The sequence below is a fragment of the Leuciscus leuciscus genome (genome assembly GCF_965113295.1).
Source record: "Leuciscus leuciscus genome assembly, chromosome: 23".
Lineage (NCBI taxonomy): Eukaryota > Metazoa > Chordata > Actinopteri > Cypriniformes > Leuciscidae > Leuciscus > Leuciscus leuciscus.
The window spans coordinates 7702099-7715127 of NC_138747.1; the positions used below are offsets into that span (position 1 = coordinate 7702099).

General features: G+C 36.5%; 1 protein-coding gene across 2 annotated transcripts in view; it reads right to left on the minus strand.

Annotated features, from left to right (window-relative positions):
• cntnap5l (contactin associated protein family member 5 like) overlaps positions 1-11840 on the minus strand; it is an 86659-nt gene extending 74819 nt beyond the window's left edge. The window contains exon 1 of one of the 2 annotated variants that reach the window (XR_014202007.1): positions 11583-11840. Coding sequence is in view for 1 of the 2 variants with exons in the window: in XM_082156055.1 (XP_082012181.1) it covers positions 11583-11661 (79 nt within the window). In the remaining variant the exon portion in view is untranslated. The remainder of the gene's footprint in view (positions 1-11582) is intronic. The other variant, XM_082156055.1, reaches the window with a different exon arrangement.
• Between the last annotated feature and the right edge of the window lie 1189 nt (positions 11841-13029).

Genomic DNA, 13029 nt, shown 5'->3' on the forward strand with positions numbered 1-13029 from the left:
ATGTAATTTATCAATTAATGTGACGAGACAAGAAACTTTTGCGTTTTCCACATTAGACATATACGAATAAGAGTGAATGTGTGCACATTTTAAAATAAAATAAAAATTTCAAATAGTTTAAATTGATTACTTCATTACGATTACCATTCTTATGTATTTATTCCCTAAAATCCCATAAATTATTATTCATAAATTATTATTTTTTTTAAATCTTTATTTCCACAGCTTTGCTCTGATAGGCACTCATGCACGCCAGCACACAGAGTTGGATCTGTTGGAGGATAAAAAAATAGGCAGTGGAATTAAGGGTGAAAGCCATTTTTTAATTGAATACCTTATGGAGGATTAGGAGAGTATAGCCTCTGCCATGTCCCACGTATCTCTGTGTGTGTGTTCGCTTAATCATGTTATAGCATATGCTCGTATATTTTATGCTTAACTTTTATTGAGTGAGAAACCACTCCAAACGAATCAGTGCATGAGTGAACTATCCAAATGATTTACACTGAAACACAAACCTATTTTCCTAATCAGTTAAACTAAAAAAAGACCTGAATCAAAAGAGTGATTTATTCATGAAATGGGTGTTGCTACTTCTGGGGCCGGAATCATGAAACATTCTTACGAATAAAATGCTTTTTATAAGTACTAATAAACAGGCAATATCCTGGCAACATGCATGCTAATAGACAACTAGTTGATAGTGAGAATTGGACCCTAAACTAAAGTGTTACCAAACACTTAAGAAGAATTCAAATTCTTGAAAATAATCTCCTTAAAAATAATTGTAAATAAGTTAAAATAACTTCCAACTTGTAATAAAGGATTATAACATAACACTTTAATACTATTACTGGGGATGTACATTTAGACCAGGGTTTCTCAAACTCGGTCCTGGAGGGCCACTGTCCTGCACAGTTTAGCTCCAGCCCTGATCAAACACACCTGAGCAAGCTAATCAATGTCTTCAGGATCACTAGAAACTCACAGCTAGGTGTGTTTGATCAGGGTTGGAGCTAAACTGTGCAGGACAGTGGCCCTCCAGGACTGAGTTTGAGAAACCCAGATTTAGACAATGAAAATGCAAACAGGTTTTGGTCATGAATGTTAAACTTCAGTAAAAACAACTGTACCAAAATTAGTCAAATAGAGTTTTTAACTTTATAATTACAACATAACTTCGGTAACATTCAGCTATTAGTCAGGGTTCGAATTATGATTTCATCTTTGTGGGGGTCTCTTTAAAAAAAGAAAAAAGTAGCCAATGAGCAGGCGCGGTGTAGCTTACTAATGTAAATAAATAAAAATGTTTAATAAAAAAGCGTTTCTAACACAATCCAATTTAAATAGTAGGCTACATTTGGTTTAATTTGTCGTTTAATGAGGTCTAATATATGTTGTTAAATAAATAGAATAAATAAATAAATAAATAGATCCGACAATTTTAAGCGTGTATTTAAGTGGTCCAGTGGCAGAACTTTTGCCAAGCGTGTCAGAGGTTCTGGGTTCTTATCCGCACTCGTATAGGTTTTTTTTTTCTCATCAAAACCGATTATGTTTATCAGTGGTTGTATATCAGGCAAGTTTGTGTGTATTTTGTTTTGTAATTTCACCGGAACGAATAGAGAGTCTCCACAACGGATTGAAGCGCGCGTCCAAGTGAAGACCGTGCGCGAGCCACAAGAGAACACATTATCCGCGCCGCTGATCGCAGCGGCAACGAGCACTTTAATCACTTTATTTAAAAAACAACACATTTCAGCGCTAGATCGCCTCTTATTGAACAAACGAACTAAATGAATGCTCTGCTAGTTAACTGGAGATATTTTATTTATTTGTATTGGTATATTAGTGCCATGCACGAGATGTTTCAAAAGTGGTGGGGACAATATCGACCTTAGCAAAAAGTGGTGGGGACATGTCTATGTTAAAATACCACTTAACTGATGGGTTATGCTACTGCTAGATCGGACGTTGACATAATTTCTGTGAGCTGAGAAAAGTCAGTAAAAGTCCTGGCAGAAAGCGAAGCATAAGGATGTAGTGTGATGACGATCCGAGATGCTGCGAGATCCATGTGTTTGGCATCTTGTCCTATATTTTAAGTCACACTACAGTAGTCTGAAGGAAAAAGTGCTTTATTTGTAATTTCAAATAATGGTGCTGATGATTTTTAGAGACCCCCACAGGTCTATGATTTTACGGCTTTCATGGGAGCTCATCCTCTCTCTATGGGAGCTCAGCTCCCACTGGCTCCCACGTAATTCGAACCATGATATTAGTGCACCCATTCACAGGATCACACTCACTCACTCACACACACACACAGATACAGGGTGCATTTATTCTAGCGAGAGCACCAAAAGACAGAGTGCAAATTAATTCAACAGACAGACTTTAAGAAATAACCACCTAAAGTGTATAACACATTAAAAAACATGACGCCAAGTGCTGAACAGTACTGTAATCTGCAGGTAGTGCAAAAAGACTTGATGTTTTTCATTGAGTTGATCAGAGTCTTAGGAAAAAACTGCCACACTCTGCCTGTTCAGAATTGCATTTGGAACATTGTGTCTCACTGACTAATAATTACACTATTCGTATTTTTAAGCACATTTGAACTTCTCACAAAAAAACGTTTCACCTAATTCACAACACGTGCGAATGCTATGCACATGAATTTGTTCTTAACCTCGTTCTAATGTTGAATTCTGAGTATTCAAAACAAGTGACCGCATGCCTAGGTAATCAATTTGCATAAAACACACTTAAACCATGTCCATATAAGGGCTTTCCGTGCATCCTTTTCTTTCGTCACTCTCAGCAAACATGACGCTCTCTAAAGACGCGTTCTCTCCTGAGAACACGCGTAGCAAGATCCTTGAACAATACCAAGAGTGGCATCAAAGTTCAAACGCAATAAACAACTTTGACATTACAGACCTCTGATTAGCCAACTGTATATACACGTATCTGCGTCTTTATTCAGAGCTACCTCGCAGCTTGAGCTATAACACACCTTTACTTACTCTTATACTGATCTTTTTACTAATAAATATATATATATATATATATATATATATATATATATATATATATTTCATCTTAACAAGTTTATAAGCCCATCAAGAGTACGTGATTTTTGTGTGCGAGTGGTTTCATATATTATTCGTAAATTTAGAATACATTTTAGAAATAACGTAATTGATGAATCATGATATAGCCTATAGGATTTGTTTGTGAACTCGTTTGTACACAGGTTTCACTCACAAATTTGAGACCCACTTTTTAAAATGTATCTTTTTTTTGTGAATCCGTCCACTAATTCTGAAAGGCGAACAGAAAAACAAGACTAGAGTTTGTCAGTTCTACCCCATACTTAATCAATAAAATAGCTTCACTGCTGAAAAGCTACATAATTTAAAATCTAGCTTCAATATTTGGAGTGACGCCTAAAAAAGATTGTAAATATAACACGATGTCCCTTCAGCATTTCATGAATGTAGTGAAAACCAACTGAAAACTATGAGGTGCCCCTAGGGACATTATTCAGAATTACCATGCATATACATGTACTTTTCCTCTCACATACACATATGAAACCAAATTCATTCACATAATATAATGAAATGCTCACACACATACAAGTGAAATGCTTTTACAAACACAACTGAAACGCTCTCATGCATACAACTGAAAATATTACGCTCACACACACAACTGAAACGCTCACACACACACAACTGAAACGCTCACACACACACAACTGAAACGCTCTCATACATACAACTGAAAATATTACACTCACACACACAACTGAAACGCTCACACACACACAACTGAAATGCTCTCATACATACAACTGAAAATATTACGCTCACACACACACAACTGAAACACTCACACACACACAACTGAAACACTCACACACACACAACTGAAATGCTCACACACATACAAGTGAAATGCTTTTACAAACACAAGTGAAACGCTCTCATACATACAGCTGAAAATATTACGCTCACACACACAACTGAAATGCTCTCACACACACAACTGAAATGCTCTCACACACACAAGTGAAATGCTCTCACACACACAACTGAAATGCTCTCACACACACACAACTGAAATGCTCTCACACACACAAGTGAAATGCTCTCACACACACAACTGAAATGCTCTCACACACACAAGTGAAATGCTCTCACACACACAACTGAAACGCTCACACACACACAACTGAAATGCTCACACACATACAAGTGAAATGCTTTTACAAACACAACTGAAATGCTCTCACTCACACAACTGAAAAGCATTTCAGAATGATGTTGTATGCAAGCATTTCAGTTGTGTGTGTGTGAGAGCGTTTCACTTGTAGGTGTGTGAGCATTTCAGTGGTGTGTGTGAGAGCATTTCAGTGGTGTGTGTGAGAGCATTTCAGTTGAAACGGAAGGTGGTTAAAGTCTCCAGTCCAGTTGGTGGCAGTAGTGCACCTCAAGACGAAGAACTAGAAGCTGACTGTTGAAAGAAAGCATAGTAAACTAGCGCAAGTTGGCCATAAATTCACAGATTCGAACTTCCCGGGTCAATAACTCGTGAGCTAAACGTTGTTAATACACAAATAACACCTCGTTTTAATCGTAGTAATGTAGACAAGCAGCTGCAACCTAATTTTCCTCAAAACGAGCTTTCCCTCGCAGTGGACAAAACACATTGAACACTATGCGCAGGCGGCAGAGAGGCAGATCCGAAGGGACCGGTTATACTACAAAACTTATTTTGAATAAATATAATTTTATGATTATTATTTATGAAAAATATTCAATAACTGCACTGTAATTCACTTTATTGTTGACAAATTCAGTTCGCACATCACTGCTGTCCTGATGGTTATACTACAACACTAATTTTGAATAAATATATTTTATGATTATTATTTATGAAAAATATTCAATAACTGCACTGTAATTCACTGTATTGTTGCCAAATTCAGTTCGCACATCACTGCTGTCCTGATGGTTATACCACAACTTATTTAAAAAATATATATATTTTTGATGATTTTTATTATGAAAAATATTCAATAACTGCACTGTAATTCACTGTATTGTTGCCAAATTCAGTTCACACATCACTGCTGTCCTGATGGTTATACTACAACTTATTTTTTTATTTTTATTTTTTTTTGATGATTTTTATTATGAAAAATATTCAATAACTTCACTGTAATTCACTGTATTGTTGCCAAATTCAGTTCGCACATCACTGCTGTCCTGATGGTTATACTACAATTTATTTTGAAAAAAAAAAAAGTTTCTTTTTGATGATTTTTATTATGAAAAATATTCAATAACTTCACTGGAATTCACTGTATTGTTGCCAAATTCAGTTCGCACATCACTGATGCCCTGATGGTTATACTACAACTTATTTTTTTATTTTTATTTTTTTTTGATGATTTTTATTATGAAAAATATTCAATAACTTCACTGTAATTCACTGTATTGTTGCCAAATTCAGTTCGCACATCACTGCTGTCCTGATGGTTATACTACAATTTATTTTGAAAAAAAAAAAAGTTTCTTTTTGATAATTTTTATTATGAAAAATATTCAATAACTGCACTGTAATTCACTGTATTGTTGCCAAATTCAGTTCGCACATCACTGATGCCCTGATGGTTATACTACAACTTATTTTGAAAAAAAAAAAAGTTTCTATTTGATGATTTTTATTATGAAAAATATTCAGTAACCACTGTAATTCACTGTATTGTTGCCAAATTCAGGTTATACATCACTGCTGTCCTGATGGTTATACTACAACACTTATTTTGGGGAAAATATATTTATTTTAAATTGTATATACAATTGTAAATGTTTGTAACTTCACTCTAATTCAAAACTTCACTGTATACAATTAAAAAAATTTTTTCAAAAATAAGTGTAGTATAACCATCAGGACAGCAGTGATGTGCGAACTGAATTTGGCAACAATACAGTGAATAACAGTGAAGTTATTGAATATTTTTCATAAATAATAATCATAAAAAATATTCAAAAATATATTTATTCAAAATAAATGTTGTAGTATAATCATCAGGGCATCAGTGATGTGTGAACTGAATTTGATGACACTATAGTGTGTAACAGAGAAATTATTGACTGTTTTCGTAGTAACGCTTTTCGGGTTTTGCACTTTGCAGACGGTCCCTTCGGATCTGCCTCTCTGCCGCCTTTACTCTTCACGTCACATTACTACGATTAAAACGAGGTGTTATTTGTGTATTAACAACATTTAGCTCACGAGTTATTGACCCGGGAAGTTCGAATCTGTGAATTTATGGCCAACTTGCGCTAGTTTACTATGCTTTCTTTCAACAGTCAGCTTCTAGTTCTTCGTCTTGAGGTGCACTACTGCCACCAACTGGACTGGAGACTTTAACCACCTTCCGTTTCAACTGAAATGCTCTCACACACACCACTGAAATGCTCACACACCTACAAGTGAAACGCTCTCACACACACAACTGAAATGCTCTCACACACACAACTGAAATGCTTTTCAGTTGTGTGAGTGAGAGCATTTCAGTTGTGTTTGTAAAATCATTTCACTTGTTTGTGTGTGAGCATTTCAGTTGTGTGTGTGTGAGCGTTTCAGTTGTGCGTGTGAGAGCATTTCAGTTGTGTGTGTGAAAGCATTTCACTTGTATGTGTGTGAGCATTTCAGTTGTGTGTGTGTGAGAGCATTTCAGTTGTGTGTGTGAGAGCATTTCAGTTGTGTTTGTGAAAGCATTTCACTTGTATGTGTGTGAGCATTTCAGTTGTGTGTATGAGAGTGTTTCAGTTGTGTGTGTGAGAGTGTTTCAGTTGTGTGTATGAGAGTGTTTCAGTTGTGTGTGTGAGCATAATATTTTCAGTTGTATGTATGAGAGCGTTTCAGTTGTATGTATGAGAGCGTTTCAGTTGTGTGTATGAGAGTGTTTCAGTTGTGTGTGTGAGCATAATATTTTCAGTTGTATGTATGAGAGCGTTTCAGTTGTGTGTGTGTGAGCGTTTCAGTTGTGTGTGTGTGAGCGTTTCAGTTGTGTGTGTGAGCGTAATATTTTCAGTTGTATGCATGAGAGCGTTTCAGTTGTGTTTGTAAAAGCATTTCACTTGTATGTGTGTGAGCATTTCATTATATTATGTGAATGAATTTGGTTTCATATGTGTATGTGAGAGGAAAAGTACATGTATATGCATGGTAATTCTGAATAATGTCCCTAGGGGCACCTCATAGAAAACAGCTCCATAAATAAACACCCACAAGACACACGCAACACTAACTGTAAACATGACTCAGAAGCACACAGACAGAGCATAATTCAGGCTGACTTCGCTCCCTAAATTCCTTAATCTACATCAACAGCTGTAGGCCAATGTAAGCATATTTCTTAAAGAAATTTGTATACGAGTCAAAATCTGCTAAGGGGTAACTAAATGTAACAAACCATGTAAAAATGCTATCATCTTTTATTGAAAAAAAAAATAATAAAAATGATCAACCTTTGATAATTGCCTTAATCTTTTAAACAACATTTGATAAAAATCACCTATATTTCATCAGCATATGAGAGTCAAATTGAATGACTACAGGGACTCATGTCATGATCACTCATTTAAAGGTGCATTGTAATATTTAGGAGGATCTGTTGACAGAAATGCAATTTCATATACACAACTATGTTTTCAGTGGTGTACAAAGACCTTACATAATGAACCGTTATGTTTTTATTACCTTAGAATAAGACATTTCCATCTACATACACCACGGGTCCACTTACATTGAAATAGCCATTTTGTGCCGACATGTTTCTACAATAGCCCTAAACAGACAAGCGTGTTTCATCACTGTTGTTCTTCATGCAAATAAGCTAGCTAAAATCAGTGAATAAAACACTGACACAATGATGAACAAGTAGCAATAACATATTGTTTTACTGAACAATTAAGTAAACATAATTTCTTAATTTATCTTTGTAAAGAAACCTCATTGCTTACTGGCTACTCCCTGCCGACATCTTTTCCTGTCGGCCACCATAACTTCTGTTGGTTGCAATTCCTAACCTCACCACTAGATGCGGCTAAAATATACAAAATGCACCTTTAACAGTTCATCTAAAATTACCAAAATGAAGAAAACACTATATTTGATTTTTGGGTAATTATAAAACATGCTGGAGACGTTCTAAATGCTTAGGTCATTATACTTGTTTTATGAAATGAAGTTTATTTTGTGGCTTAAATACATTACATGGTGCTCAGAGACTGACATGTTTGGCTTGGCAAATTCGTTGACTTTTGAAAATCAAGTTAAAAAAAAAATTTATACCAGGAAAGGACTGGAGGGGTTTTGATGCACAAAGTTGTTTTTATTGTCTCTTACAATAAAATTGCATTAAAATGCAGATGTTGTAAATAATAGTAAAAAAAGAAAAATCACTTAATTACCATTATTACCCCTTAGCAGATTTGGACTCATATGTACAATATGGATGCACATTCTGTGCAGGAAAATAAACAATTCTACTGCTCTACCAGTGTAATGATAACATGCATGTGCCTGAAATATATGTAAACACCTAGCAAATGCCTCACAAAGAAACCTCACTGCCATTAAGAATTGAATTAATTTAGCTTTTCTGTGATATGATGCCAGAAAGACGCTGTCACATTACAAAGTGAAAGTGCTTCTTAGAATAACTGCTGCTTCATTTACAGAATGCTGAAAAGGAAATGTGTTAAAAACAACACTAAAACAAAACCCAAATTTTGTTAAAAGCATTCTCCCAGTATAATCATCTGTTAACTCTAGGGCTTTGTCTGAGATTCTTCATATAGCCCTGATCTCAGTGTTGATGTCTTTTTCAGAGCACTTTTTTCCTAAGTGCAACTTATTTAAAGGAAAGTTATTTTCTCCTGGCAAGAGTCCACGAGTTCAATCACTCACACACCTGTTTTGTGGGCACTGAAGTCTGTGAGAGACAGATTGAAAACCGCAGAGGGCTTTTGTTCTCAGCGGGGAGAGAGTTAAACGCCACTTCTCTGTCTTACAGAAGCTGCTGCACCACTGCCTGACATGGGCGGTGCTGATTGCTCGTAGACAGCAGCTTTCCACATTCCCCCAACAAAACATAACCTTATCACACTCATGCACTGTCTTACTGCACACTAAAAATCACACCAATCACACTGTCCTGAACCCCAAAACACTCACCAATCAGACTATATCCTCTCCTGCAAACCAACACACTTTGTATTGCAAAGGTTTTCAAACTGGTGTCCAACAGACCCCAGCAGAAATGTTCAGAGAAATATATTGTTAATAAATAAACTTAACATTTACTAAATCTTACATAATTACAGTTTTATTTTTATTTCTAAAGAGTGGTTTGAAATCATGAGTTTTTATAAGAAATACTACAAAATAGTCTAGTTATGTGGAAAATTAATTATTCATCTCATACATACTTTTAAAAGTATTGTACAGTTTGTATTTGTGTCACCTTTAGTTTGATCACTTAGCAGTGTTTTAAGGCAATATTTTATGTGAAGAGGCTTTGGAACTTTAATATGTACACAGTACACTTACAGTAGCTAGAGTCTATACACTATAGTTTTTCTGATATTTTTCAGATTCAATATTTTCTTTGGCTTTAGTACTACGTCAGTTTAAAACCCATTTAATTTTGATACAAATATTTTCCCTTACCACACAGTTTAAATCAGTACATGAAGATATTTCCAGATGATTTTGTAGAATTCAAATAATTGGAGGATACTTGTAATGAAAAAAGTTTGAAAACCTCTGCTTTAGTGCACACCAAACCAATCACATTTCCAGACTACTGCAAATCTGCACCCTTTAAAACGCTCACACACTAATCAAACACACTCACAGTTTGAAGAGATAGTTCACCCAAAAATGAAAATTCTGTCATCATTTAGATTTACATAATAAACTATGGTAAGTAAATAGGGTCCATTTACTGTTTGGTTACAAGCATTCTTCAAAATATCTTGTGTTCAGCAGAAGAAGAAATCATACAGGTTTGGAGGGTGATTAAATGATGACAGAATTTTGTCCCTTTAATGGTCTTTCAATGCACCCCAAAACACACACATTGGTGTCACAATATTGAGTGGCTTCACCATTAGTGACTTCTCATAGACTCAGTGGTTTTCAACAAGGAGGCTATGACATTTGATAAACATCATCACTGAGACTAACCCTCACTCAAACCTGTTGATTATAGAAGGTGTAAACCAAAATATGTTTAGGTCAATCTATGAGCCTTTCCAAGTAAAGACCATCACAAATAGAAGTAGTTTTTTCCAGGTTTTTATATTAGTGCGGACATAAAAAGTCCCCTCACAAGTATAGCATTACCTGTACACACACAAACACACACCTGTTTTATGGTGTCTTACATGCTTCTATACTGAGCTTAGCAATATATATATATATTACCAATTTGCACTGCTTGCTAGTCTCCCCAATGTAGGTGATGTCAGGTTTCGGCTCAGGCAATTTACCAGTACGAGAAGTTAAATTACCCCTCTGATATGCTGTGTGTGATGTGAACAAAGAATGAAGAATTACCTCTAAACATCACATACACTGCATTTTTACAAGACAGTATTTATTACGTTTCTAAATTGTTTTCCTAATTTGCCCAGCTTGCCAGTCTCCTCGATGTAGGTGATGTGAGTCTTTACTATTCTTAGGAGGACGTAGACAACACCTGATATACACACACACTGCATCCTTTCGTGCCAGTAAGCTATCGGAGGCTGTTCGATCACGGCAGATGTCCATAATCATCATTTATTTCTGGAGTACCGGTACTCCTCCCATCGCGCTTGCTTGCTTCCAAACAGATGAAATAAAATCGTAAATGAGATCGAAAAACTCAGTGCTTGACTTTTCAAGAAGTGTTTTTCTGCTCGCTCACGCCTTGGTGTGTGTCCACACGCGCGCGCGCGCGCGAGAGAGAGAGAGATCAAAGAGCCTATTAAGCTCTATCTATTTTATGATATTAACAGAGTTGTTTTCTTTCTTATTCTTTTGACGGGATTACTTATGTGTCTTTATTTAAGAACCGACTTATGTCTAAAGGTTTTACATTTCTGTGTGAGATTAAGATAGCATGGCCTCATCCCCACAATTAAAGTTAGCATTTACAAATTGTATACAATTATAGCGATGATTATACACTTTAACTGGAAATCTCAGTGAATGCATTAAAATCACGATTCGAAAAACGCCTCAATGTAAGTTATATAGCCTAAAATACAAAACACTAATAGATACAACAAATAGTCTATATTAATTTAGTAATAATTAATGTATAAAAAGCACTGCGATTTTGATATTGGCTGCTTACAAACTGCATTGGTTTAACTGCTTTTTAATTATGTGAGCAGGTTGACAGGATTCCAACAGATCTTGTGTTTGAATGTGTCTAGATAAGGTTTAATAAACTGACATACTGTTTAAAAGTATTATTTCACAGAACAAATAAATGAACTTACAGTTACTCGCAGATAAAACAGAAGTTAACGCGCTCAACGTCGTGAAGAAGAACATTCCGATGCTGTTGTGGAATCTCATGTTTGGAAAAAGTAGTACTCTGCTCCACGCTTCCGAGGTACCTCCGACCGTTAAAACCGTTAGGGGAAAAGCCTAAAAAGTCTCGTGAAGGTAGCGTTTTGACTCCCACCACAATGAGGTGCAGTCACAAATGAGCACGCGCCTCCCGCCGTTTCCTCAGATCCCTCTGAAGGACTGATCCAACACTTGCGCGAGCGCTCTCTCTCTCTCTCTCTCTCTCTCTCTCTCTCTCTCTCTCTCTCAATGCTGATCTCAGTCACACACTATGTGCTTGAGGATGTAAGTGGTGCGTTTTCGATTTCAGGATCACGGAGAGATCCACAATTGGAAAATGTTGTCTAGCTGAGCATTTCTTTCTTTTTTGTTAAAGGGTTAATTACCCCCAAAATTTTAATTTCTGTCATTAATTACCGTTACTCACCCTCATGTCCTTCCAAACCTGTAAGACATTCGTTCATCTTCGGAACACAAATTAAGATATATTTGATGAAATCCAGTAGCTCTCTGACCCCATAGACAGCAATTTAATTTCGTTACCACTTTCAAGGCCCAGAAAGGTATTAAAGACAAAGTTAAAGGTATAGTGGAGGATTTTCTTTTTCTGGGTGGATCATCAAGACTATTGGTCCTCCTAATTGTCAATCATTCTGGTGATATGTTTACGTAAGGCCAGGTGTGTATGTGTGGTGAGCTATGGTTTCAGCCATTCATTGAAGCTCGCCGTTCTCACCGGGTTTTTTCAAAATGTCTGAGGGTCGCAAGAGAAAAAGTGTCTACAAATTGTATGACAAGAAGAGAAAGGCCTCTGAAGAAAGAAACAAGACCAGAGTGTTTTTGGGAGAATATTTCACACGCTGGCGTGCGCTAAAAGCACAGGTTGGGCTTCCCACTGATGCCTCAGTCGCGAAGTTTCTACTCGACAGGTAAAGTTTGGTAGCCTGGAAATCCAGACCTAAATCTAAAAGATTAATGGTCTGGTGTCGATCAATGAAAATCGGTCGGCACCAAGCATGCATTTGAAAATCTCACAGCACGCAATTGGATAACACTACGACCAATCACAACAATAAACCCCATACGCTTAGCTACCTGCGGAGCTAACTGGTAGATTAGACTCTTCTGGTCGGCAAAACAGCAAAAACACCCTTCTTGCAAAGGAACGATTCGAGCGCCGTCTTCTGTTCCTCTTTTGGGAAAAAGCCAAGTCTAACTCGTTCATTGTAGCGGCCAAAGCCGTTTCAAACCACTGCTATTTATCCATAGGGATCTTGCAATGTTTATTGATGACTTCAACGTCACAGCGCTGTCGTCATCTGTTTAGCTCGCCTCTGGCCCGCCTATATCAGATAACCCGATGTGATTGATGCA